The 26850-nt window shown below is 40.6% G+C and overlaps 1 protein-coding gene across 2 annotated transcripts in view; it reads right to left on the bottom strand.

The window, feature by feature from the left end:
* Nucleotides 1-26850, bottom strand: part of LOC147171864 (zinc finger protein 236) — a 54018-nt gene that overhangs the window by 15705 nt on the left and 11463 nt on the right. For both annotated transcript variants that reach the window (XR_015095447.1, XM_086079427.1), the window contains exons 7-21: nt 26359-26481; nt 26062-26229; nt 25736-25916; nt 25342-25614; nt 23037-23240; nt 22757-22889; nt 22244-22504; nt 21831-22063; nt 20717-20818; nt 20435-20577; nt 19632-19735; nt 5175-5326; nt 3658-3834; nt 1459-1777; nt 821-924 (exon numbers count right to left, since the gene is read on the bottom strand). Coding sequence is in view for 1 of the 2 variants with exons in the window: in XM_086079427.1 (XP_085935553.1) it covers nt 821-924; nt 1459-1777; nt 3658-3834; nt 5175-5326; nt 19632-19735; nt 20435-20577; nt 20717-20818; nt 21831-22063; nt 22244-22504; nt 22757-22889; nt 23037-23240; nt 25342-25614; nt 25736-25916; nt 26062-26229; nt 26359-26481 (2677 nt within the window). In the remaining variant the exon portion in view is untranslated. The remainder of the gene's footprint in view (nt 1-820; nt 925-1458; nt 1778-3657; nt 3835-5174; nt 5327-19631; nt 19736-20434; nt 20578-20716; nt 20819-21830; nt 22064-22243; nt 22505-22756; nt 22890-23036; nt 23241-25341; nt 25615-25735; nt 25917-26061; nt 26230-26358; nt 26482-26850) is intronic.

Below are 26850 nucleotides of genomic sequence, written 5' to 3'. Positions count from 1 at the left end.
TATAAAGGAAGCGCAAGAGTGTCAGGCAGAGCAAAACAAACCAAGTAAGCCCAAATACAGTAGGAGAGAGAGAGAACAAGAGCGAGACAATTTGAGTCCTCATTATGGAAAAGAAAGTAGCGGGAACCCTTATATACCAGTGCGGTAACATTAAAACAACTGCGGCTTATAGTCGGGTGTAATTTATATGTGTAACAAACTCGAGTATTCCCCAAATTTAGCTAGCACGGTTTATAGTCAAGTGCACCTTATAGTCCAGAAATTACTGTACATGTGTTTTTAAAGGTGTACTCAACATTAAATCAACTTTTTTTGTTGCTGATAAACTGTACAAACTGGTGTCTAATAATGCTGTCTACATGTCCTGGTTATTATTTTGACATTTTAGTGCATGTTTGCTTAAAGCTTGAATTTGTGCCCAAAAACTTTGTGCTTGGTGCCATCTTCAGGTTAAATACAATTTGGCCGTGTCCTCTCATTAAACGAGAAAACGAGAAGTGGCCGACTACATCACTTGTGGACTGTGTCAAAGTCGCCCCGCCACCCACCGGCTCAGACTCGTACACGCCTACTTAAACGCCTTCTTAGCGAGTTGCTGCTGTCAATCACAGCCAGACCACGCCCAACCCTCTTCCCATTAGCAACCCAACTGTCCTCCAGGCAACACCCCCTTTGAGCGCCGATTTCAAATCTTGGTGAGGGGTGGAGCAAGAGTCTGATTTCCTGTTGAGTAAAACTTTAAGCTTCACAGCAACTCCACCCAAAAAGATACAAATAATTTACTCAACTACATAAAGAAGTAAAGAGAATCAAGACTAACCAGTGTGTGTCTTCACATGGCAATCCAGAGTAGATTTCACCGTAAAACTCTTCCCACATTCATCACACTTATATGGTCTTTCTCCTGTGTGGATTCGAATGTGCCTAGAAAATATGGGTAGAGGTTAGAGAGGTGTGCTTCTGGGTTCTTCCTACCGTTGTGACGAGACGCATACTTAAAATAAACTGGTAAACATTTAGAAACAAACAATGAAAAAAAAAAAGTGAAAAGAATAAGAATAAGCGGCGCTTGAAGGCGTTGTCACAAACCACTTTGTTGCATCAATCAAAGTTTTGTACAAGCATTGTACGCCAATCTTAATAAACTATTAGGTTGTTTGTAATTAGAAAGTGCAACCTGCCATGGTTTACTAGCATACTCTGTCTGGCACATTACCTACCTACAAACTCAACTACAAACCTCACAAAGGTCACAGTTATGCTGGAGCTTATGTCAGCTGTCTTTTAGAAAGAGGCGGCGTACACCCTGAACTGGTCGCTGCTCACCAGCCAATCACAGAGATTTGAAATTATGATTCAATTCATGCTTTGTTCATTACATTGCAGTTGTCTTGTGGGCCAGTGTCACAAGTTAACACTAGTATTTGTATCATGGTATTAAAACGGGGCTCATATTACCTGACAAGGTCACTGGGCTTCTTGAAGCTCTTGGGGCAGAAAGTGCAGCAATTTGCAAACTTGGGTTCTGTCTCCAACTCCACCGCCTTGTCTTTGATCTCACTGATACGATCCCTCTCGGCTGCAGACTGGGAAAGGATTCGCTCTGACACGGATGCCTCCTCACCGGGATCCTTTGCCAGTTCTGCCGCCTGCTCCTCTGTGAAAGTGATGATTTCCATTCCCCGCCTCTTCGATGTTTTTTGATCCCCTTCATCTTCTTCTTCTTCTTCATCTTCATCTTCATCCTCTTCCACATCTTGACCTTCCAAACCAGAAACTGGGGAAATAGAAGACAGTGTATGAGTTCCAGCACAAACTAATTTACAAATAAACATTAGGAACAACATTTACGATGGTGTATTAGGGCCATGAAAAAATATATAATTTTTAGAGGGTGGGGCAATATTCTGAGGCAAAAACTCGCAAATGTCAAAGAAAGCAAGGTAAGCCTCGTAGCATTCCTAAAGAAACGACATTGAATCGAGAGAGTCATCCTCTCCCACACCCTGCTCTCGTCATTCACCAGACACATTTAAGAGTTGTGATAGTCCCTTTAGGAACGTAACAGAGGCTTACCTTGCTACCTTTATAGCCGTTTGACATTGCTCGGCAGAAAGCCAGCCGCCATTCTACGTCACTACGCACTGAATACGTTGCAACGTAAATAACAATGGTGGCGTACGTCCAAATAAAGTTTCTAAAAAAAATTCTTAAACTGGAAATAATTTTTGAAAAATGAAACTCATGTTAGTAACCAAATAAATAATATAGAGCAAGCTTGTCATGACAGTCGGGGTTCCTTTTAAGCATTCACTCTTTGAAGTATTGGGTACTGCCAGTGACTAAGACGCCTCGCTTTGCGAAGGTCCACACCCTGAGGATCAAGCATTTAAGTTAATTTATTAAAATGTATATTAACTTGTACATTTCTGTTTCCAGAATTATTATTTACACATTCAAACTTTTTTTTTTTTGGTACAAGTAGATAAGTTGATGTGTCGAATTTGCTGCTCTCTGTCGTCATTCACTTGCATTTGCCTAACGTATACAAGCTTCTGATTGGTTAGTGTTAGTCAGCTGATAGGAGATCAGGAAGTGTTGTCGCTCTAGCTGCCGTGTATGACGAGTAAAGTTTAAATTAAGAATAAATCCATCTCGATCCTGCCTTTTCATTTTATAAACAGTGTCCCATTAACCACCAACGATAACGTTAAACTCACATTAGACTATTGCTACATATTTGTCATATGTTTCTGAGTTTTTTCTCTCGCAAATTTGCCACTTTATAAAGTTTTTTTCTCTGAATATTACACCCCCCCCCCCTCTGAAAAAAATATTTATATAAGTGGCCCTAATACGCCGTCGTATAACATTAGTTATGCTGCCACAATATAAAATAAGAAATTATAGAATGCTTAATTCAGATATGCAAAGCTTAGATTGAGGTTTCATAAAGGCATATTCAACACAAATCAATTAGTGTTGCACGGGATACCGGTACCAGTACCGTACCTCGATGTTTTAGCGTCAAAAACGGCTCTGTATCTTTTTTTCTTTAGCACCGGTACTTAAAAAAATTAAAACCAGACAGAAAGCACATAGTATATACCTAAATACAGTATGTACATAAACTAACATGTAAATCTTAATATTTTGAATTAATAAAATCTAAAAATAATTTTAAGCTCTTTTCTCAGTTTTAATTATGCTGCTTTTGCTGATGTTTTACATTTTTGTCGAGGTACCGTTTCAGGTATTTTTATGCAGGTATAGTATCGAAGTCCAAATGTTGGTATCGTGACAACACTATAATCAATACAGTACTTCAATTCAATCAACTTGTTACGACTTAGCAGGTTGTCTAATCAGGGGTCGCCACAGCAAGTCATTGGCATTCTTTATTAAGCACAGCTTCAATGCCTGATACCCTTCCTGATCAAGCCCACCCTTTTTTTTCTATCCGGGTTTGTGACAGCAGTGGCTTTGTATTGGGGACATTGGGGTATTGGCCGGAAATGAAACCCACGCCATCTGCATGAAAGGCACCAGTATGTACAGGTACTGTTGCAGTACCAATTTAACTAATGCATACCTATAGTTTGCATTTTTTTTTTTTTATTAGCCTGAGTGGCCATGTTGTGGATCCAGATTACTTACTTTGACCCTCTATTGCATGCTCCTTTTTCATGTGCTTTTTACAAAGCAAGCTTGTCCTGAAGCTCTCATCACACATGGAGCATTTGAATGACTTGACATGGATAATCATGTGGCGGTTCAGACTGCCATTAGTTGTGAAGGAGGCATCACAAAGGTTACACTTGAAGGGCTTCACTCCTGTCATTGGGGATGAAGAGCATAAAAAGGATGTGTTAAAATGTAAATGTATTTATATTTCACTTGACACCAATAACTTTGATTTATGATACATTATAGCACATTTAAAAAAGATAAGGTTTATTTCCAGGAATACACTGATTTTGGGAATCAATGGGGTCTAACATTACCGGACAGGCAAAGGAAGAAGAGAAAAATAAAAAAAAACGACTGAAGCACCATTGAGCAGGCCAGATTAAAATGGAGAAAATACATTTAAATGTTCCAATTTAAATAACTTTTCAATTAGGGATGCACCGAAATGAATTTTTGGGGCCGAAACCGAAAACCGAAAATGAGAAATGCTTGGCCGAAAACCGAAAAGAAATTATGCCAATTTTGTATTATCATTGCATTTATTATAATTAATTAAAATTATATTATTATTATAAAATATTTAGGCCTATTTAGCACGGGCATTTTAACAAAGCACAATATAAATTGAAATGCGTCCACACCACAGACATCAGAGACATGTTGGCGAATGGTACATTAAACACCAAACGCGGGGTGAGCAACTGAGCATTTTCTGGCGGTGCAATTGCACTTTATAGTCAATGTACAGTACTTCGCACCGGCAGGCACGGATGCGTGTGGTGCGGATGACGTATTTGTAGGCTATTTGGAGCGGGACACGGTGCGGCGCACTTAAAATCGGCACATTCACACGTTTAGCAACGTATATATATTTAAAAAAAAATCTTCGCACCAGCCAATCGGCTTTGGGAACGGACTGCAAAGTCATACACGGCGTCCTGTACAGATCTGTAGTCAACCGGAGATAGAAGTAAGTGTTTACTTGTTTAAAACTGTTGATAGCAATAGTGCTAACATTAGCTAAAGTATTTAGCATGGCCTCCAGAATGCAAGTGAAAAAGCGGAAGCGCTCGAGGAGCTCTCAAAGAAAAAAAGGAAGGCGCTGCAGGAGAAAGAGTGGCTCAACTGTAGTGCAGTACTCTGCAGCGCTATCTTTTTAGACACAGTTTACCAAGCGACCCTCTCCTTCTCCGGTGTGCACGATGAAGCTGCCGGTACTCGTAAACGCCAGCGAGCAGCTCGGCGAACACTCACTCCCGTGTTTGGTGTTTAATTCAAACAGACACTTGCTTGCAGCGTTTTTTTTGTGTGTGTGTTTTTTTTGCTTGCGTCACCACAACATCTTCTTTCGGCCAAATGCCGAAAATATTAATTTTTGCCATTTTTGGCTGAAAATTTTGGGTGGCCGAACATTCGGTGCATCACTATTTTCAAGTTCTCAAATCAGACAGTTTAACATTTCTCAACGCTCTCTAGACATTTACCTGTGTGTGTGTTCAGATGGGATTTCAACACCCCAGCTGATACAAAAGCTCTTCCACAGAGGTGACATCTGAAAGGCTTCTCTCCGGTGTGGGAGCGCAAATGCTGTTTTAGATGACTAGACTTTTTGAAGCCTTTATTACACCAACTGCACCTAAAGAGTTTTAAAAAAAATTGTCCATTTAGTCCCATCAGTTAGAAAACTTTCACAAAACCACACATTTCCATTTATTTTACTGTTCAGTATTTAAAATAAGTGGGGAAAAAATAGCATGAAAAAAAGGTATTGTGTTGTGTTAACTTGTTGTTAATCACTGATCTGAAAATATGACTGAATGGCTGATTGACTTTTGAAGTCGAGAGAGCGCCAAAGTTTCTCGGGATACAATCCTATACATTTACAGTATCGAAATTGGAGAACATTTGAGTACTTAGTAGAAAAAGCATGATTTATGATGTTTTAAATTTGTTAAACATAAACAAGAGGACTTCAGACATTTTACAACTTGTCTTAAATAAATGTATAAATTATATGCTTAATGATGTTTACAGGAGGAAACTCATATATATATTTTTTAATTTAAGAATTATAACTGTAATTAAACAAAATATGCCTCTGCCAAATCTAATAGTGGGGTCTTAGGAACTGAGCGATAAAAGAAAAAGGGGGTCTTCAAAGCAGCACATACCGTCCACTTTTTTTTTTTTTTACTTGTTAAAAAATAGTGACAACGCCGCCACATACCCCCGGCCTTATACTAACTGCCTACGAGCTGTATAGGTCTCATCTGTACGTAAAAAATAGTGACCACCCGCCACAAACCCCCCCACCCCGCCCCCGGCCTTATGACCACGAGCTGTATATGTGTAATCTGTACGTATACCGTATAGTTTATACAGTTGTCTACTTGTGAAATGGGAGGAGCAAGATGGCCGCCCTGTGACTTCAACGGCTTGCATGTATGGGCTATCGGCTAGCCACTCATATATTCAGATCAGTGGGCTGAATTAACTCAAAACCCTTCAAAATGTTGTGTAGAAAATATGGAGATATGGAACAACCATTCAGATTTTTTTTTAACCCATACCTGCTGTTAATTCCCATGTCCACAATTGTCAAATACAAGACAATAATACAGTGTTCCAAGTTCTTTCAATTATCAGTTAAACAAAGCCGTATGTGTCTGTTAACTCCCATGTACACCTTAATGTAAGAATACTATACAGCATCCCACTTCAATTCATACTGTTTTACAGGATTTACCGACGCTCATAGATTCACAAGTTGATGTCTTCATGCAAATAACTTTCAAAGGTTCGAAAGCAACAACATTGTTATTTAAAATGTAGTTAAGCCCCTTGTATTAATAAGTCTAGTAACATGATGCATACTCCTACTTTGCATGTTTTACAGCATCTACTTTTGAGCAGTTTGCAAATATCTAGTGGCTGCAGATGGAACTCAATAGCAATCAAATACTAGACCAAATGCAATTTAGCAGAAATTGCGTGGGAATGCTGAAAGCTGAATGCTAATAGCTGAATGCTAATAAAGGAAATTGAAAGATAAATTATGTGAAAATTACAAAGTAATTAATTATTAATTACAAGTAGTATCTTGTAGTTGAATGATAAATGAATAAAAAGAAAACTTGAACTGCAATCTGTAGGTGGGATTTGCCATTTACAGATTGCCTCCAGTTCACCAGTCAGAGCTCCGCTGGAGTACCATTGCGCCACAGAGGACTTGGTGTCATCATTGAAGTGTTCAGGGTTCTTGCAGGAATCACTAAGTTACATTTTAGACCTTTTTAGACCATGAGAAAAATTTTAGACCAACTTCAAGTCATAACAAGCTGGTGCTTTCCGGCTTTCGCGTGTGACTAGAGAGCCTTCACACCCAAAGTCCCCAACTTTATTATTATTATTATTTTTGCATACTTTGCAACAAGCTTAGTGCCTATTGCCTGCTACCAACCAGCTGGCAAAATTCTGTACTTTCAAGCCAATTCTTGTTAAACTGGCATTTACCCAATTTACAGAAACACATCCACACTCCCCATTCTGACTAACTGCATAAACTCAGTGGAAACAAAAACTTGAAAGGTACAGTACGGAGTCTAATTATAATGCTACATTCACACCAAAAGCGAAGGGAGCGTTTCGCCTCGCTTTACTCACTAGGGTTTCACTGCCGGAGTGTACATGGGCGGTTCATTTGCGCACACCGGCAAGAGGGGCTTTGCTTTGCTTCACTTATCACAGCCACTTCCACTACGGCAAAACTCCTCTCAGAAAAAACAAGTTTCAACATTGCAATCAAGTGGCCGACACTATGCTATAATGCTTTAGCTAATGCAGCTAAGGGTTAAGCCTTTTCGGGTGGTGGTCCTGCCAGAACCAGCACTGGCCCCTGTATATTGCAAGCCTTGAGCCGATACCTCACATCAGAATTTAGTCAATTAAAAAACAAACAAATCAAAAATCAATACTATTAATCATCCCCACCCCATATAGGCAGGTACTGGGCCTGCCATTCCTCAGCCATGCCAGTGCGTGAGTTCAAATCCAGGATGGAACACATTTTTTTTCCAACTTCAATTTCTGAAATAGTCATTGTCCAATAATTTAGCATCCATTTTATTAAATGTCTTTTGACATGAAGTGTTTTTGGCATGATAAACCCACTAAATCCCCATTCATTTTCAATTACATATTCACTTGCATTCAGCAAGATATCCTTCCATTACATTTTATAACACTACAATGATGACAGCAAGTCCTCTGTGGCTCATTGGAAAGGCTACTACAGCGAACCTTTGACCAGTAAATAGGAGGCGAGGGTTCAAATCCCACCTTCACGAGATTGCAGTTCAAGTTTTCTTTTTATTCATTTATCATTCAATTTCAACTAAAAGTAATACTTTGTAATTTTCACATAATTTATCTTTCAATTTTCTCCATAAGCATTTAGCTTAGCATTCAGCTTTCAGCATTCCCACGCAATTTCTGCAGAAATTGCACTTAGTCTAGTTTAACTCTTTGACCGCCATAAACGTTATAAGACGTTTAGCATAAACCTAGGGAAGTGCGCCGAGGACGTTAAAAGACGTCCACTATGTTTTTTTTGGTTTTTTTTGGAAACGGGTGCAGGAAAGCCTTGGGCAGCTGTGCTGAAAGTATCAGGCAGATCTGGTTAGTAAAAGGACTCGTTTTGGCCCCTAGATGGCAGCGATGACTCTCTTTGCACAAGGTTGGATGGGCCGCCCACCGTGGGCGTCAGTAGAAGACGTGAGGCGGAGCTAGAGTGTTGAGGAGACAATGGCTGAATAAGCCACAATGGCTGACCAAGCAACCGGTTGCAAGCAGCTCACGCTTGAGCATTTTTTTCAAAGACGGAAAGCATCGATCAATACTAAAAAGCGCATTGATGTCGACGATGATGATGACTCCGAGCTTGACGCCAAAGTTGGAAGCCTTGACGCGACTGTTATGATCACGTAGTAAGCCTCACCGGCTAAGCGCGGCTAGCGCGGCTAGCGCTGCTAAGGCCGGAAAACGCGCACAATAACCGACCGGGTACTTCTACACAATCGGACATTCGATCGGGCGATGGAGAGTTGGCATCGACCAATGCAGATTGATGATGATGATGATGATGATGGTGAATCCCGAGGTTGACGCCACAGTTGGACGCCACAGTTGGACGCGGCCTTTATTCTCACGTCATAAAGCATCACCGGCTAGCTCTGCTAACGCCGGAGCTCCACATGCGGACATTTTGTCGGACAATGAAGAGTACCCCGAGTCCAATGCATATTCATCGGAGGAGCGGGTACAGTCTGATCACGGAGAAGACACTGTTTCTGGACTACGATGCCACCATGAATGGAGTAACACCACCGTAACGTAACCGTAGCATGATCCTGATATTAGGCTTGATGGCAACACACACTGCAGTATATACTTGCTATTCCCCGGAAAAAACGGCCTGCAAGAAAGTGGAGCTTTTGCACGCGAAGAGGCAATCTGTTGTGCAAATGCTGTTGTGTCTCCTTGCACGCAGGGGAGAAAAAACAAAAAGAAAAACTGTCGTTGAAACATCCACATATTTGTAAATAGCACCACAGTTGCACACATTTGTAAATAGTTTGCCAAATTGTTGTCAAATTGTTACACTGTTGAATGTAAATAAACGTATTTTGCTATCAAAAAACACTTTTTCATTCTTGGTGGTAGTGTTTTATAGAAGTAAAGCACTATTTAGGTGTTTGTGGCATAATTCATGGACAAAAAGAAGTGTAAAATTCACTAGAATGCATGAAATAATATCGTTTCACTAAAAGCTTGATTTCTCCGTATTTGAGTTCAAAACAAGCGAAATCGGGTGAAACTAACCATTTTCTATTGTTGATTACTAAAGAACGGAATAAGGTAGAAACAAACTTTTTTTTTCTGATGAAAGATGAAAGTCCAATCTTTCATTTGGTAGTATATGTGTTTCCATAGTCCAAACAGAACATTTTCTGTGGACCTTGAAAGATCAGTCAAAATGCTTAAATCGGCTGGCACTGACGGCATCCCTTTTCTGAAAACGTCTGGCAGTCAAAGAGTTAATAGGACAAATGATTTAAAATACCATAATATTTGATTAACCTTAAGTACTTGGTATCGGTATCGGTATCGACATTGGCACCAGTATTTACTTGGTATAAATCGATACCAAAATCTCAAGTATCGCACAGCTCTACTTGCCATTGACTCTCATGCAATGACTCTTCCCAATAGCATCGGCGTGGACCATCATACCCACGATGACTGTCTGCCACATGTGAGCCGTCTGGACCAGAATCTGAAGGACATGGAATGTGGACGGTGTAGAAAAGGCTCTTAAAGTCTTTTAAGGGGGAGGGGCTTAGAGCTCCAGTCGACGTAGTAGGAACTAAGAAATACAGTAGCGAGAGAGAGACACGAGACACAATAGCACGCAAGACTTGTGCCAGTTATCACTATCAAGTTTGAGTTTATTTCAGCCTCAGTCCACAATTCATCCTGCTTCTGAGTTGTGCATGAGACAAGTAAGTTTATAATGCTGAAAAGCGCTGTTTACCCGCTGTACAAATGCTTGTTTCCCTGCTAATCATTAGCATGCGTTGTTTATGAGCATTTAATGGAGAGCTATCATTGTGGGTTTCTTTTTGTATTAAGAACTTGATATTGCTCTCACACACCTATGTTTGTTGTGATATCTATTATTTAGACATTGGTACATTATTGTTATTTGTTTGTAGAACCACAGTTGACTTGAAGCATTAAGTACTGTCTACTGTGGATTCAACTTGATTAAACATCAGCAAAGCAAACTCAAGACCCTTATTATTGGAGTTCTAACCGGACTCACAACAGTGATTTGCATATCTCACCAGCACATAAATAAGCGCTATCTTTTAATGGTCCTTTGAGCCGGATTGCAAGTTGTTATTTGAAGATGCAGGACTCAGAGTTAACAACAGGTGGCACCAAACCAAAGCGAATGTTATCAGTGCCTTTCCAAATGTCTGATTATGAGATGAGTGGGCCAGGGAATCTCAGTAAATTCAGAAAACCAGTTGTTCCTGCCTTACAAGTGGAGCACGCAGCCATAGAGCGTTCATCTAGTAGATCTCCCTCACTACCAATTAGTCAAGGCTTTGATATGGTGAATTTGAGGGATGTTGAGCAAGAACAAGCAATAGCAATTTACTATGCAAGCCACCGGGAGACAGGAGATCAACCCGCTCCTGGAATTTAATGCTGCTCTCAAAGAGATGCGCCAAGAGAATGCTGAACTCCGCAAACAGTTTCAGAGCCTGATGACTGCTTTACAGACCACTCATCCTCCACCTTCAGGCACATGCAGTGATGTTTATGATGGAAGCTACCCCATCCAAGCAGAGGTCAGCCGAACACTCCAGCCCCTCCACCAGTAGACACGCAGCCTACACCGAAACTTACCAGAAGATTCCTCATAGCATCAAGTTCACAACCACCCGCAGCGCAAGGCTATAGTTCATATTATGCAGCTACACCCCAGCAGGGTGCGCCTCGTGCAGACTTGTCTGGCCAAAGGTATCCAGCTTCACCATTTCCAGCTAGTAATAAACAGTATTGAGATTCATATGCTGGCAGGAACTCATCATTCTCCCATGAGCCCTCCCAAGTGCACTCCGCCAACATTCCACAGAAAGAGACCACATACCGAGGACCGAAGCCCACCATTCCCAGGCTTACATCACCAGACCCACGAGAGTTCACCCGTATGAAGATTGCTTTAGAGAATTTGTTGCCAGATGAGGCCACTGAGAGATACAAGTACCAGATTCTCATTGATCACCTCAAGTGGGAAGAAGCCTTACTTGTGGTTGACTCCTACTGTAATTCCAGGCAACCTTACTCAGATACAATGCTGGCTCTCACCAAGATGTACGGACAGCCCCACAAGCTTGCAGTGCGACGAATCGCAGAGTTGATGGACGGCCCGAACATACGTAGAGGTGATGTTAAATGCTTTTGTTTATTCGCTCGCAATGTGCAGTCATTAGTGAGCTTAGAACAGCTGGGGCAACAAGGCCAGGTCGAGTTGACCTGTGGCTCTCATGTATCGAGGTTGTTAAGCAAACTCCCCAATGACCTCAATAACAGCTTTAAGAGATGTATCCATCCACTCAGAGTTGTCATTCCGACCCTTGTGGAATTTGCTGATTGGCCAGAATATGAGCTAGAAGTTCAAGGAGACAACATGGCGCCCCCTAAGAGAGAAACAACAAGAAGCATGACAACAAGTGCACCATTAAGTCTTCAAGTAAGTCCGCTGCTATTCTCCTGAGTACTGAGAAAGCCTCAGTATCAAGCAGTGCAGCCGCATCGCCTAACACTGAACAGTCAGCTGACAAGACGAAAAAGTTTGCAAAGAGAAAAGCCTCCTGCCCCTACTGCGATAATGACAAGCCTTTCCTAAACAGTTGTTCTAACTTTAAAGACTTGAGTAGGGAACAAAAGGTGACGTTGATTAAAGTTAACAATATGTTAGCTGCCTCGTAAGCACTACTAACAAAGTCCTGTATGTGGACCGTCCAGTCTACAACCGCAAGGTATTGCTTAAGATCAGTAAAGTCTTCCTGAGGAGTCCTTGGAGACATATGCAGTTTTAGACGATGGCTCTCAGCGCACAATACTGCTCCATTCTGCTGCCAAATAGTTGTCTCAAAGGAAATAAAGATGTACAGTATCCAGAATGCATTCACAGCCGAACAATTGAGTTTAGCAGAGCATTCCCAACCAGTTGGCTCACTTCAGCAGAAGTATAAACATATGTCAGGTTTACCGCTCCTGCCATTGAATAGAGTCCGTCCCATGCTGCTTATTGGCTCTGACTACACGCACCTCATTACACCTATAGAGCCAGTGAGAATGGGACCACCTGATGGGCCAGTAACTGTGAAGACACGCCTCGGGTGGAAACGCTCAAGCCATCAAGTCAAGCCCTGATTTAGGTCACTGCTTTTTCACATCTGCCCTATCACCAACTGAGCTCTTTTCATGTGTTGAGAAGTTATGGCAGATGGAGGTGCTCCCTTACCGCAGCGAGAAGCTGGCAGTTAGGTCAAGACAGGACCAAGAGGCCGTTAAACTCCTTCAAGAGTAAACCGTGAGAGTCAATATTAATGGCACTGAGCGTTATGCCACACCCCTTCTTCGAGTTAAAAACATGGCTCTCCTCAAAGCCACTCCAGAAGCAGTGTTGCCACTCTTGAGAAGCGCCTAGCCAAATCTCCAGAACAAGCTGCTGCCAATCAAGGCTAGATTGAGAAGCTTGTATAGATGCTGGCTATGTCATGAAGTTGGCAGACCACCAAGTAGAAAGCAATGCAGAGGCGTGGTATATACCCCACCATATAGTCCAACATAATGGGAAGAATTGGGTCGTGTACAACTGCTCATTCCAGTACCAAGGTCAGAACCTCAATCAGCTCCTCCTACCAGGTCCAGCTCTCAGCCCTCCCTTGCTAGTTGTGTGACTATGCTTCAGGGAACATGCCGTTGCATTTAGCAGTGATATACGGGGCATGTTTCATCAAGTGAGGCTCTTATCAGCTGATCGCCCACTGTTGAGATTTTTATAGAGGGACATGCAATGGGACCGTCCACCTGATGTGTAGAAGTGGCAAGTACTTCCCTTTGGAACTACCTGCAGCCCATGCTGCGTAACGTTTGCGTTGCAGAAACACGTGACTGACCATAGCCAACCAGAAGATGAGGTATGTGATGCCAAGTCCTTCTATGTGGACAACTGTCTACTGAGCTTCACATGTCCAGTAGCTGCCAAGACTCTTGCAAATAAACTGTGCCATCTTCTGGCTGATGGTGGGTTCGAGCTGAGGCAGTGGGCAACCATCCCAGTTTCATCGACCATCTAGCACCAGACAACAGGTCATCCAGCTATGAGTTGTGACTCAGCCAAAGTCAATCTGGCATCCAGGAGTCAGCACTTGGACTACACTGGAACTGTAAGTCTGACACCCTAACATACAAACACAGAAACAATGACTGCTTGGTGACAACAATGAGGAACATCTATAGAGTTTTAGCCAGCCAGTATTATCCTCTTGGTTACATAGTGCCTTACACCACCCGAGCTAAAGTCATTGTGCACCACTTGTGGGAAAAGAAGAGGGAATGGGATGACCCACAACTCCCACAGACGTTACTGGAGAGGTTGGCATAAATGGGAGGCAGAATTAGTGCACCTACCCAAGATAACCCTGCCTAGGTGCTACACATAGCCCCAGCCTAGAGCAACCCAATTGCATCAGAGACATTCATGTGTTCTGTGATGCCTCTGAGCAGGCATATGGATCAGTATCTTATCTGAGAACAGATAATCCGGAAGGGGAAATTGAGGTTGCATTCCTCGCAGCCCGATCACGTGTTGCCCCCAAGAAGCAACAGTCTGTTCTCCGAGTAGAGTTGTGTGCTGCCCTGACAGGTGCTCAGCTCTACAAGGTCATCAGCACACAGTTAACCCTGGCCATTTGCAGCTGTACTTTATGGTCAGACTCAGCTACTGTCCTAACCAGGTTGGGTTCCGACTCATGCAGATACAAGGTCTTTGTGGGTACGCGTGTGGCTGAAATACAAGAGTTAACAGAAACCAGCACATGGAGGCACGTACGCTCACGAGACAACCCAGCAGATGATATAATCCGTGGCATCACCCTCCAAGACATCAGCCAAGGGAGTAAGTGGACGATCGGGTCAACATTTCTGAAACGAGCTCTCAGTGACTGGCCCGATCAGGTGCTAGCTGACTATTTCTGGCAGCATTTCCTGAGGCACTACCTGCCAGGACTTCAAGTGTGCCAGAAGTGGCAGACCAAATAAGTTAGCCTGCAGGTGGGAGATGTCGTCATGATCGTAAACAACCAACTGCCACGGACCTTGTGGCCTGTGGGAAAAGTCTCTCAAGTCTTCCCCGGACCGGACACCCGAACCAGATCTTCTGGAGTAAGGGAAGTGAGACTCGTCAGCCTACCTGCTCTACCTAAGGACGAATAATCACCACCTTGTGTATCCTTTTCTGTTGTTCATATTCACAAGTGAATATGGGGGCGGCTGTAGAAAAAGGCTGTTAAAAGACTGTGATGATGGCTCCTTTAGGGGGCGGGGCTTAGAGCTCCGGTTGACCGAGTAGGACGTAAGTAAGTAAGCAGTTACTGTCTACTGCGGATTCAACTTGATTAAACATCAGCAAAGCAAACCCAAAACTCTCGTTATTGGAGTTCTAACCAGACTCACAACAGTGATTTGAATATCCCATCAGCACATAAATAAGCACCATCTTTTAGACGGTCTTCTGGGATGTCGGCAATTGGACCGGGAGACTGAGATAATGCTGACATCTTGCGTCATCAAATACTCCTTAACATGAAATCTTTCTGTTTGTTTTTTATAGCAAATATTGGGGATGTAGAATACTTTGCATTACACAAGCTGTATTGGAACATTTTTGCATGCAGTTGTTGTTGACCACTAGAGGGCATGTTTTTTATAATAAAATGTGTGGATGTACAGTACTTTGCATTACAGAAGCTGTATTGAAACATTTTTGCATGCAGTTGTTGTTGACCACCAGAGGGCATTGGTGATCTGTAGGTTGGAGATTCAGGGGTTTATAACAGGAAGTGATGTACCAGGAAGCGTGTATTGTCTAGATGTTTGCACAGAAGTCAGAAGAGATTCATTTCAATTCCATCCATTTTTTCTAGCCCTTTGAGTGGCAATATGAGTAAGTTTAATCGTTTTGCAACTTTATTAGACACTATATTTGCCTCATTTTACATTGCTAATTAATTAGAGCATTTTGAGTTTTATATGTGTTTGTGTAGTAGAAAATACAGAATGCATGCGTATGCTATTGTCTTAGTCATTAACCCTTTACTTACCAAATATATTTCTATATTTTTTATTGCAGTTTCACACCTTTTTTGTAATAAACCTGCCAAATACAACAACCGTCTGTTCTTTGGAGGAAGCGTTACAAGAAGGAGTTTAACTGGCTGTGAATTTCAATAGAGAACACGAGTTACATTGAGTGCAACAGAACAGAAGCCATTAAGCTAACAAATGAACTTATCTCAGCCCTATTTTCAAAGTCCACGGCTATCCTCGCTGCGTTGCTTGTTGATATTGCCCATTTCCTCATTTAAAAAAAAAGATTCTGCAAGTTTGTTTTAATTTATCTCCTTTGCTTCTCTTTTGAATGTTGTTTTTATATTTATGTTAAAGATTAAGATAAAGATTTACCCACTCCTCTATCCAAAAAGGAAATTATTAATTTTTGAATTATAGACCCATATCTCTAATCCTACAGCTTTCGAAAATATTGGAAAAGCGAATACGATTAAATAAATTAATAAACAAGTATAACATTTTAATAGCCAATATAGGTTTCGCTCCAATCACTCAACTACCATGGCATTAATAGAGTTAACTAAAGAAATTTGCACAGCCATGGGAAAAAAACATGTTTTAGTAAGCGTTTTTGTGGATTTACAAAAAGCACTCGACACCTTAGATCAAGAAATATTACTGCATTGTTTAAATATGGTATAAGAGGTGTCGCACATCAATGGGCTGCCAGTTATTTAAAAAATAGAAAACAACATGTTGAATTCAATAGTAGGCAATCAAAACAGTTATGTAACTTGTTGGGTGCCCCAGGGATAAATTCTAGGGCCAGTACTTTCTTTTTTATGTGAATGATATTACAACCATTTCGAAATTGTTAAGATGTCTTTTGTTTGCAGATGACACCACTTTATTTTATGCCAGGAAAAATATATATAATGTATTACAAGTAATAGAGAAAGAGTTTAGAATACTAGACTATGTGCAATTTCTGCAGAAATTGCGTGGGAATGCTGAAAGCTGAATGCTAATAGCTGAATGCTAAGCTGAATGCTTATGACAAGGGTTATCTGAAAGTACCCTCCATTCATTTAGATGGAAAACTGGAACTAATGATATCCAATGGAAAAATGCACAAATTCATTCCCCTTAAAGACAGTGTTCAGCGTGTGTAATCACGTGACTCCACCCATCCAGTCTGAACAAAAAGATAAACAGACGGTGAAGAGATGGCGGGTGGTTCATATGAAGAAGCGGCTGACACAGCGGAAGTAACGTTAGACGAAGTTGATCCAGATGTGCTTGTCCCGCAAAGAAATTCAACATCTGTCGTTTGTAAATATTTTGGGCTCCATAAAGATGATTTTAAGCAAAAGAACACAAAATGCAAAGTGTGTCTGGAAAGTGATAACCGTCGTAACCACCCCGAGCAACACAAACAAGCTTTTTCACCACCCACGGCACAACTTGTTGAGTTAGACGATGTGCGAATAGCTTTAAGTGTGAAGCAAGGTTAAAAAAGTGCCAGTCCCAGACAGCAGCCCATGACGGAGGCATTTACAGGGGCGACAGCCACGACACCATACAAGAAGAGGTGGGTAGAAATAACCATAGCCTACCACCTAGCTAACGATATAGCTCCCATGCTACAGTGGAGCTCACGGGGTTTAAACACCTTGTGAAAGTAGCCGACAAGAGGTACACCATACCATCGCAAAAATATTTTTTATTTTTGAGTTGTTTCTCGGCAAAAAAATGAGAATAATAATCACAATAACATATTTTCAACATTCCCACAATACGTATAACTAGACTACTGTATTTTCACGACTATAAGGCGCATTTTAAAGTCTTAGATTTTCTCAAAAATCGGTGCGCCTAATAGTGAGGTGCGCCTTGTGTGTGGACCAAGGTCCAAAATCTGACTGTGTGAGAGGACTTTCCGCACACATTGCTTATATACAAGAAAGGCGGACCTGACTGAGGACAGACATGAGAGCACAGAAGAGTCAACTTGGTGGAGAGTTCTCCAGACCCTCCTCTCCCCCAGCCCCACGTGTTCGCTCTGCCAAACGTGACTTGTGTTCAAACGTATGCCATGGCGCTAAAGCATGCATGTTTAGTGAGCATGGGTCCTCTTTTTTTCTTTTTTACTTGTTTCAGAGCTTAACGAGCCACTTACAAGTTAATTGTTTGATTGACAGCTCTCTCCAAAACAGAGCTGTCTGTTTGTGCAGGGAGTGAGGGAGATGGAACGTACCAAATGCAAAGGGGTGTCCAGGCTAAACTACTACATACAGTAGTGTATTGTTTCATTTTTTTTCTTTTTTTAATGCTTTATTGAACAAAGTGCACTTACAGCAACAGACATCGCAAAAGTCACTTTGAAGTAGTGCAAGTCTACACAGTGTAGCTAAACAGATCCCACCACATACTAAAGACACCAGATTGTTTTTTTCCCCACGCATCACCTTTCCTTTCTTATCTCCGTGACTCAAATGCGCACATCTCTCAGCCGCTGTGAAAAATAAACTTCGGCAAATGAACGCAGAGCTTGTTCTTATTCTAGGAGGCTGGCAAACACAGCTTTATCAAGACTGGAAGGCAGCACCGTGCAAGTTATGCCACAATTTGTCAATGGATCGTGCATGCTTGGGCGAACGCAAAAGCTGACATAATTTCCGAGGACACGAGACTGACTCAGACAATAAGATGCCGTGTTTGATGGAGAACTTATTCAGTTGTTTGTTTCTGATACAGAAGATCATGAGGACTATGACTGATTTGCGGACTAGGATTAATCAAAAGCAACGCGAGTACTTTGTTATTATATACTTCAAGTACAACTGAACTCACTGTTTACATTACTTCAACCGAACTCAGTTTTTTTCCGTTCGCTGCCTTTTTAAAATCATGCGCTAACACTCGCATGTTTTAGCATAATAGCATGCTACCATATGTTTTGAGCTAGCGTATGTTTAACCGTGCGTGCGCCCAATAGTGCGGTGCGCCTTATGTGTGTGTTAGACACAGAAATAGCACCAGTAACTGTGACTGCGCCTTTTAATACCTGCCTTATGCCTTATGGTCGTGAAAATACGGTAAGTGCAATTTCTGCACAAATTGCGTGGGAATGCTGAAAGCTGAATGCTAATAGCTGAATGCTAATGAAGGAAATTGATGGATAAGTTATGTAAAAATTACAAAGTAATTAACTATTACTAGTAATTACTTACTACTACTACTACTAGTAGTAGTAGTAGTAGTACAGTAGTAGTAATTATTAAGTAGTAACTTGTAGTGATATGATAAATGAATAAAAAGCTAACATGAACTGCAATCTGGTAATGCTGCCACTTTGTTTTATTTCAGAACTGTCAGTTATATATTTTCCTTTCACAGGCAGAGAGCTCGAGAAAGGTGTAGAGCCACTTCACAAAAGACACTATGCAAAATCTGCGGTGCAGAAGTTAGAATGTGAATTCAGTATTATTTTCTGTCAGGTATTCACACTGTCATGACCTACTGATGGCAAAGGCAATAAAAGCTTTACCTCTCTGAACACTTTCCGATTATTGAGCTGCATAAGCAAGGCCTCTCGCAACAGGCCATCACTGCTGATGTTGGTCCCAGTAAAACAATAGTTTTGAATAGCTTGAAATATCCTGAGTTTTATGGGAAAAAACTGTCAAGAGGTAGACCCAAATAAATTTAATGGGCACTGAGCTGCAGGATCCGATTGGATATCTGTCAAGATACAGGATGATCTTCTACCCAAATTAAGGCCGACTGCAGCACAAAATAACATAATAAGAATATTTCCAATAACAGAACACGGTCACATTGTTTTGTCTATATATTTGTCGAACTCAACAGGTTCACACAACCGCACGGACACTTCTGCCAAAGCATATAGCACACTTTGCTCTCACCGATCCGTGTGCTCTGCCTTGCAACAGGTTAGACGTGCTATTAATAACAGTATATACAAGCCAACAAATGTAACTTGTAACCTGTATGCTCTCTTGCTGTTGTCTTCACAGTCCTCCTGGTAGTCGTGTGGCTCTGTGTCCAGTTGTAGGTCTCCCTGACTGTTCTGCTGGAGAAGCTCATTTGTCTAAATTGAAAATAACATCAAATTTACACAACTGCAAAGGGGCCTACCTGTAAAAGATATTTAGTTGATTACTGAATACTATAGATAGTAATAATGAATAGATAACGCTCTACATCGTCACTGGGCGGAAACCTCCAAATTTGGTTTCAGAATTTCATATTTGACCACAAATCAATACCAGTGGTCAGTCTCCACATGGGTCTGTTGTCTAACTGGTTAAAAATAGCTGGGGAACTTTAAAGTTAAACTGACTCCCAAAAAAATTTTGGGTTAGAAATAACAGTTTTGAAGATGTGCCAGACAGTAATGATGGAAATTATTCCATTGGACTATAAATCTTCAAACAATTCCACGGGATTTAAACATTTTCCAGATTTAATCCATTGCTATTCTATCTCTACTCTATTGCATCCTATTCAATCCAATTTCATCCAATTGAATAAGTATTTTTTTCCAAACTTGTAAATTATGTAGTGATTCATAATTGTCATCCAAACTAATCATCCTTGTGTCTAATCCTGATTAAAAGAAGCTATTAATCAAGCAAACTTTCATATTACTCAAAAACTTCATTTTGTCTTAGTTTGTACTGTATGAGCCACATGTTAGTTCACATAAAATCCATTGCATGAGCCACTGTATGTGACAGAGTTTAATGGATACCAGGGCTGTTGTACATCTTTTGAAGCTAGGACTCACCACTTCAGTATTGGGAACGTGAAGCAAACTCGGGGGAGGAAAGCTGGATGACAGAGCCTGAGACTCCAGGGTACTGGAATCCTGTAGCTGCTGGACAGTGGAGAACTGGCTTTGATTGTAACTTGATTCTGTCATGGTAAAGCCTGGAAAACCCACATACAATGTTAAATAAATGTCGGCATTTCAGACTACAAAGAATTTACTGATTAAAAATTCAATCAGTCCAGTGAAACCAACGATGTATTTTCATTTTATACAAACAGGACTCTTATCCAAATGTACCTTGTGTTAAAGCTTGCTGGTCAAATGTGGTCTGAGGAAGAGGTCGCGTCTCAAATTGGGTGATGTTCTGAGGCAAAGCATGTTGAGTAGTCACATAGGAGTCTGTAAACAGAAAAAGATACATAGGAGGCTGGGAATCTAGTCTTCAATTATACTCAGAAAACACTTTGAAAATGTAACTGATGTATTAAAAAGAAATAACAAAGACTTTAAAATGTATACAAAGTGGGGAGAATTCAATATAAAATTAAAGTTACTTTTTAGTGATATTATAAACAAAGCTAAAATTAGTTGCAAACTTGCAGAACAATCATCTCAGAGAAACAGTGATGTCTTGTATAAGGTCAGGTTAAAACGGCATGATATGAATTACTGTATACAAAAAAAAAAATCCCCTTCACAACCACACCACAGTCAATCCCATAAATACTAGGACTTCAATTCAATTATCTTCCTGTTGGCTCTAAACAACTACAACAGATTTGAAATTAAACAAATAAGATGTGTTTTAACTGCACATTGATGAGGTGCTATGTTTGGGAGCAGGAGCAGTTCCTTTCTTTCCCCAAACTCTTCTCTTTACACCTCTCTTGTACAAGTTGATCTTTGTCTCATCTGTCAATAAGATGCTGTTCCAGAATTGTAAAGGTTTTTTTTTTTTAATGTAGTTTAGCAAACTATTCTAGCATTCTTTTTCTGGGGTTGATGAGCTGTTTGCAATAGTAAGGGATGGCCAACAAGAGATAGCGAGGAGGACTGCAGCCAGGCTTGTCATCTTTGTGGTTTTGGACACAAAACATCCAGGCAACTTGTATTGAATCCATATTTAAAACAGGGTTTTGTGTTTGGTTAGTGGTTAGAGGCAAACATGTACAATTATATTACTGAGTTCTAGAAAATAAATTGATCACTCCAGTAATCTGGGGGAAGCCAGCAACCACATAAAAGCCACATTTTGTTTTATTTAACTTGTAGCCTGAGTGCAAAACCAAAAAAACGCGGCCATGCAGATGGTGCCAATGGTACTCGTCAGCCCTAGTTGTTATACATATGTGGCAGTAATTCAATGATGATGGAAACTCCAAATACTCTTATGTGTGACCATTCTTGTTACCTTCTCCTTGCACCAGTGGTTGGTCTGTCAATTGTGCTTCCAATGTCACCGACTGGCCTCCATTTACACCCACTGCTTGGCCGAGCCCCAGCATGTTTTCTTGGTCATTTGAAGTGGTGGGTGGTTGCTGAAGGGAATTTGCCTCCATCTCTACCTGCATATCGTGGGGCACCGTGCCAGGTTCTAGTGGGTCGTCAGCTGACTGAGGCTGCAGTTGTTGAGCCAATTCATACCTGGTTTGGGAAGACTATATATTAAAAAATGACAACTTTGAAAGAACTTAAAAAATTTTTTTCGTTAAACTGAAAAGACTGCAAAGAAAATATTACAATATCTCAAAATAAACATACAGTACACGCACATCATCTTGACGTTAGCATTATTATACACAAAGAACAGAAAAAAACTCAAACCTATGTGTCTTCATGTGTTTCCGACAGTTTGGCGATGACTTGAATGTCTTCTGGCAGTAGGGGCACATATAAGGTCGTAGGTCACTATGGGTCGTCATGTGACGTCGTAGGCTACCACTAGTGGTAAATGTTGTATCACACATGACACATTTGTATGCCTTTAGTCCCGAGTGGGTCCTGATGTGAGCCTTGAGAACCCCTGAGGAGGCGAAACCCCGACCACACTGCACACACTTGTATGGCCTTTCTCCTGTATGAGATCTTGATTAAGCAAATTGAAAAAATAGTAATACTATTAGTTCCAACCATGATATTTCTTTTCTGTTACATTTGTTTTTACTTTTACAAAAATAAAATGATGCTAAAGAAAGCGAACAGTGATGTACAACATTATCAGTAGTTGCACTCAGCTACGAAAGTTAATCTTGGGATTTGTTTTGTGTTAACTACCAGCCAAAACCAATTATTTATTGAAATGAGCAAAGCAATTGTTAGATTACATACTCGTCTCACCTAACGTGCTGTTTCAGATGACTTGATTTCTTATAGGCCTTATTGCAGAACTGGCACTTGTATGGACGATCGCTGCCCACCACCTCTAGGTACTGTTGGAACGCCAAGCGAGGGTTCTGGGATGGGATGAGGCCTATTGAACAAACAACACATGGTTTCAATGTGCGATGAGATACTAATTCATAAAAGGATATGCTGCTCAAAAAAATAAACAGGATGAGCAATGTCTGCTACCAATGACGTAAAGAAACATGAGTCTGTGTTCGACACATGCTCTTACCGAAATCCGTAATGAGAATGGGCTCCTGCAGTGGGATGTCAGGTAATGGCAAATTACTCTTTGACACTTTGGCTTTGTTTGTTTTTCGTGGAAACCTGTGCTTCTTCTGCTGTAAGCTTTTGAAGTGAGACGCTATGTGTGTTTTCCTGTGTCCGGATGTACGAAAGATCTTATCACAGTGAGGGCAGGAGAAAGGACGAACACCTAAAAAGATAATTTACATTTTGAAAACATTGACAATTGAAAATGCACTGTATTTAAAAATGAACCTTATGTAAAGTAGCATTTAAAACGTGTATTAAAACATCACCACCTATTTATCTCAGAGTCCATCCAGCATCATTAAGTGCTTTAATGTCAATTATTTTATTTTTTTAATGCTCTTGACTCTTTAGTTTACCATGCTGAACAGGAATGAGGAATTTAAAACGGAAAGTGCCTTAGTTAATATACCAAGTTCAATAGCTTTCTCTTGAGAAGTCAGAAATTAATCAAGCATTATTTAACCACTAGAGTAGGGCTGGGTTCAAAAAAATTAATCGAATACTGTAACCGATATTGAATCGATTTTAATTTTCAAGCCTGATATCGATTTTTTGAATATCTCTTTTCCTATAAATACATAAGGAAATACAATTTTAAAGGCCACATTTATTTTATCTTACTGTTTTCTTGAAATTTACTGTTCACATGAATTTAAAAGTATTTTCTTACATTTATGAAAGACCTGACCTAGCCTTGTTTCCACTCCAGGATGTTCAGGTACAGTATGGGGGGTAGGGACTTACACAGGAACCGTCCTCTCAGCCGGCCCTCTCGTGGCTGTCGCCACTGCGGCGCATGACCCAGTTTCACGACGTTCACGAGTTTCGATCTACACGTAATCGCCGTGTGACGGTTTCTCCCAAGACAAACCATAAAAAAACAAACGAGGAAAGAGGAAAACATTGGTTGCCATCTTTTCTGCGTTTTATTTTTGTGTACTTGGCGTAGATGGATGTTTGAGTGAGAGGAGACGATGTCTAGATTAAGAATTCGAAAAGGCTAACAGTAGAGTGGAAATAAAATAGGCAAAGGATTATTAGGGGAATTATTTTGGTGGAAGAGTCTTTAGTCGAGAATGCATCATTGTCGAGCATGAAGGTAAGATATTTTTATATTAAATAACTTTTAGCCAATCAGCGCCGGAGCCCGATCGGGAGCTTATGGGGCTGACGGAGTACCTACCCTCGAGTAGGACCTTACGCTTGTCTTCGTAGGTTCCTGTAATGTGGCCCGGACGGGAAGGCTCCTGCAGTGGAGACATGCACATACAGAGCTGACCCCGTAAATTTATCCCGAAGTTTCTGTGGTGGAAACAGGCCTATTCAGAATCTTTTTCATTTATAATCAGGATTATGAAAATATTTTCATCTCATCGTTGCTGATGTCAACGTTTGTGTAACACGTGTTACTTTAATTAATAAACTAAATAAGTGGTTCTCAAATGGGGGTCCGTGTATCCCTGGGGGTGCGTGAAAGCTCTCCAGAGGGTACGTGAGATTAAAAAATATATTTTTCTGAAATATTCACATACACTTTTAAAATATAAGTTCATAAAATAAATTTTTGATTCAGTAGGCTATTCAATTTCAGTGTCCCAAAAACCCAGCACAACCCTATAGCAGAATGGTTCGATCAAACATGTCATATGCCACGAGAATCACCTGTCAATCACTTGAAAACTTTATTTAAAATTCTGTGAATTATTTCTTTTTGAGAACAGAGCTTTACTATGATCACAAAGGAGGACACTTTGTTGATATTTTTATGTGAACAAATCTTTACTTATAATTAAATAAATTCTTTCTTTCTTTTTTTTGTTATATCTTTTTATTTCCAAATATTTCAAGAGACCACATAAATACAATTAGAGTTCCTAAGTTTACACTCAGTTTGAAGTCTTTTTTTTTTCTAATCAGAAATGGTTTGCGATGGTTAGGGGGTAACTTGGCTGAGAAAATATTTCACTGGGGCTATGTCACTAAAAAAAGGTTGAGAAACACTGAACTAAATCATTTAACCAGTAACTGCTGCTGCAAAATTTTATTTGGAATTCAATGTTTGTGGAGTTTTTATCATGTCCTTGATATTTAAGAAGAATTGATGTTCCATAATTAATCAATATTGGATTGAATTGAATCGGGTGAGAAAAAAAAATCTAAATTTAATTGATTCAGGAAATTACAATCGATACCCAGCCCTACAAAGTATACCTCTCATTATGTTAGTAACACAATCTTTCAATAAAAGTGCACATACTCACCTGTATGCAGTCGCATGTGTACCTTCATGCTGCCAGACGTTGAGAAGCACTTTAGGCAGCACTGACACTCAAACGCCTTTATGCCTGTATGAGTTTTCATATGGGCTGTGAGGGTACTCTTGACAGCAAATGCTCTGAAGCACTGTTTGCACTTGAAAGGTTTCTCATGGGTATGGATGCGGATGTGGCGAACAAGGTCGCTGGGCTTCTTAAATTCTTTGGAGCAGTAAGGGCATCCATGCCAGCGGATGCCATTTTCCTCCCTGATGGAGCCTAAGATAAGATGTGGACAATGAAGATAGCATTTCAGTCGGTTATGTGATCAGAAATTAGAACAAAGACATACACTCTCACTGAATCATACCTTTATTCAAAATTAGTTATGTTTTCATACCTGGCATTTGTATAGGTTTCTTAAAAATGCTTCTTTTTCTTTCTCTGACAGGTTTGTCTAGAAGCGGTATGTTTTTCAATTCCACATTAGTCGCCTCAGATGTCTGGTTCTGAGACTCTCTGGCATTGGCATCAGCATTCTGAGTTGGAGCTACACTCAGCCCGCTGTTTTCTAGAGCTTGCTATAAAAGAGAATCTTAATTAGCTAACACAACAACAACATTGGAACATAGTTTTATATACTGTATGCCACTAACATTAGAACTCTAATGAGTGTGGCTCGGTCTGGAGTGTTATTTTGTCTGGGGGTGACTGTTCTTGACTGACCTGTAGGATGTCTTGGTTAATAGCGCTTTCCATGGCAACAGCTGGCTCTGAGGGTTGGGGCTGGGCTGTCTCTCCATTGACTTGCTCAGAGAGTTCTAGCAGCTGCTGGATGACATCTGTTACGGCCTCTCCGCCGTCTGATCCGGCAGGACCTGCTGTGTCTGCCTCCTGTGGGACATGCAGGGATTCAAGGGCTTTGAATAGTGTAACACACACAAATTAAAAAAGCTCCACAGACTAACAAAAACTACATATGACATATTTACACTACAGCAAGAACATACTGTACTTTATTACCAAAGTGGTGGATGGTACATCAATAACAGAGATGTGCATCTTGCCAATGTGTGCATTCAAACTGCCCAACTTCTTAAAGACACAGCTGCAGTCCATACAGGGGAACAATGGCACACCTTTTGCCTGTAAAAGAATACCACCACAGCATATATTACAGAACTACCTTCTAATCGAACATATATACATACTAGGATTATACACTGACTAGGGACATTGTTGTGAGCTGTCCTAGCTCTCACTTTGGTTGTGTACAGTCCAATGTAATAAATATATTGTTAAATTGAATAACGTCATAGCTTTGTTTCAGAGTCAATCAAAACTGAGCAATATGTTACCTTCGTAATGGCACTATATTTGATATACTTCTTGTATTGGATATGATTACATTATCCAAGCGTACATATATTTTAGTTGTTGATTTATATACGCACACAGTCACAAAAAACCTCACCCTTTCTATTCACAATATTTTTCGAACTAATATCAAATAAA

The sequence above is a fragment of the Leptonotus elevatus genome, chromosome 6, assembly GCF_054856555.1.
Source record: "Leptonotus elevatus isolate MCC_2025b chromosome 6, RoL_Lele_1.0, whole genome shotgun sequence".
NCBI classification, from domain to species: Eukaryota; Metazoa; Chordata; class Actinopteri; order Syngnathiformes; family Syngnathidae; genus Leptonotus; species Leptonotus elevatus.
Note: the sequence above shows the minus strand (reverse complement) of the source record. Positions and strands in the feature narration are given on the sequence as shown.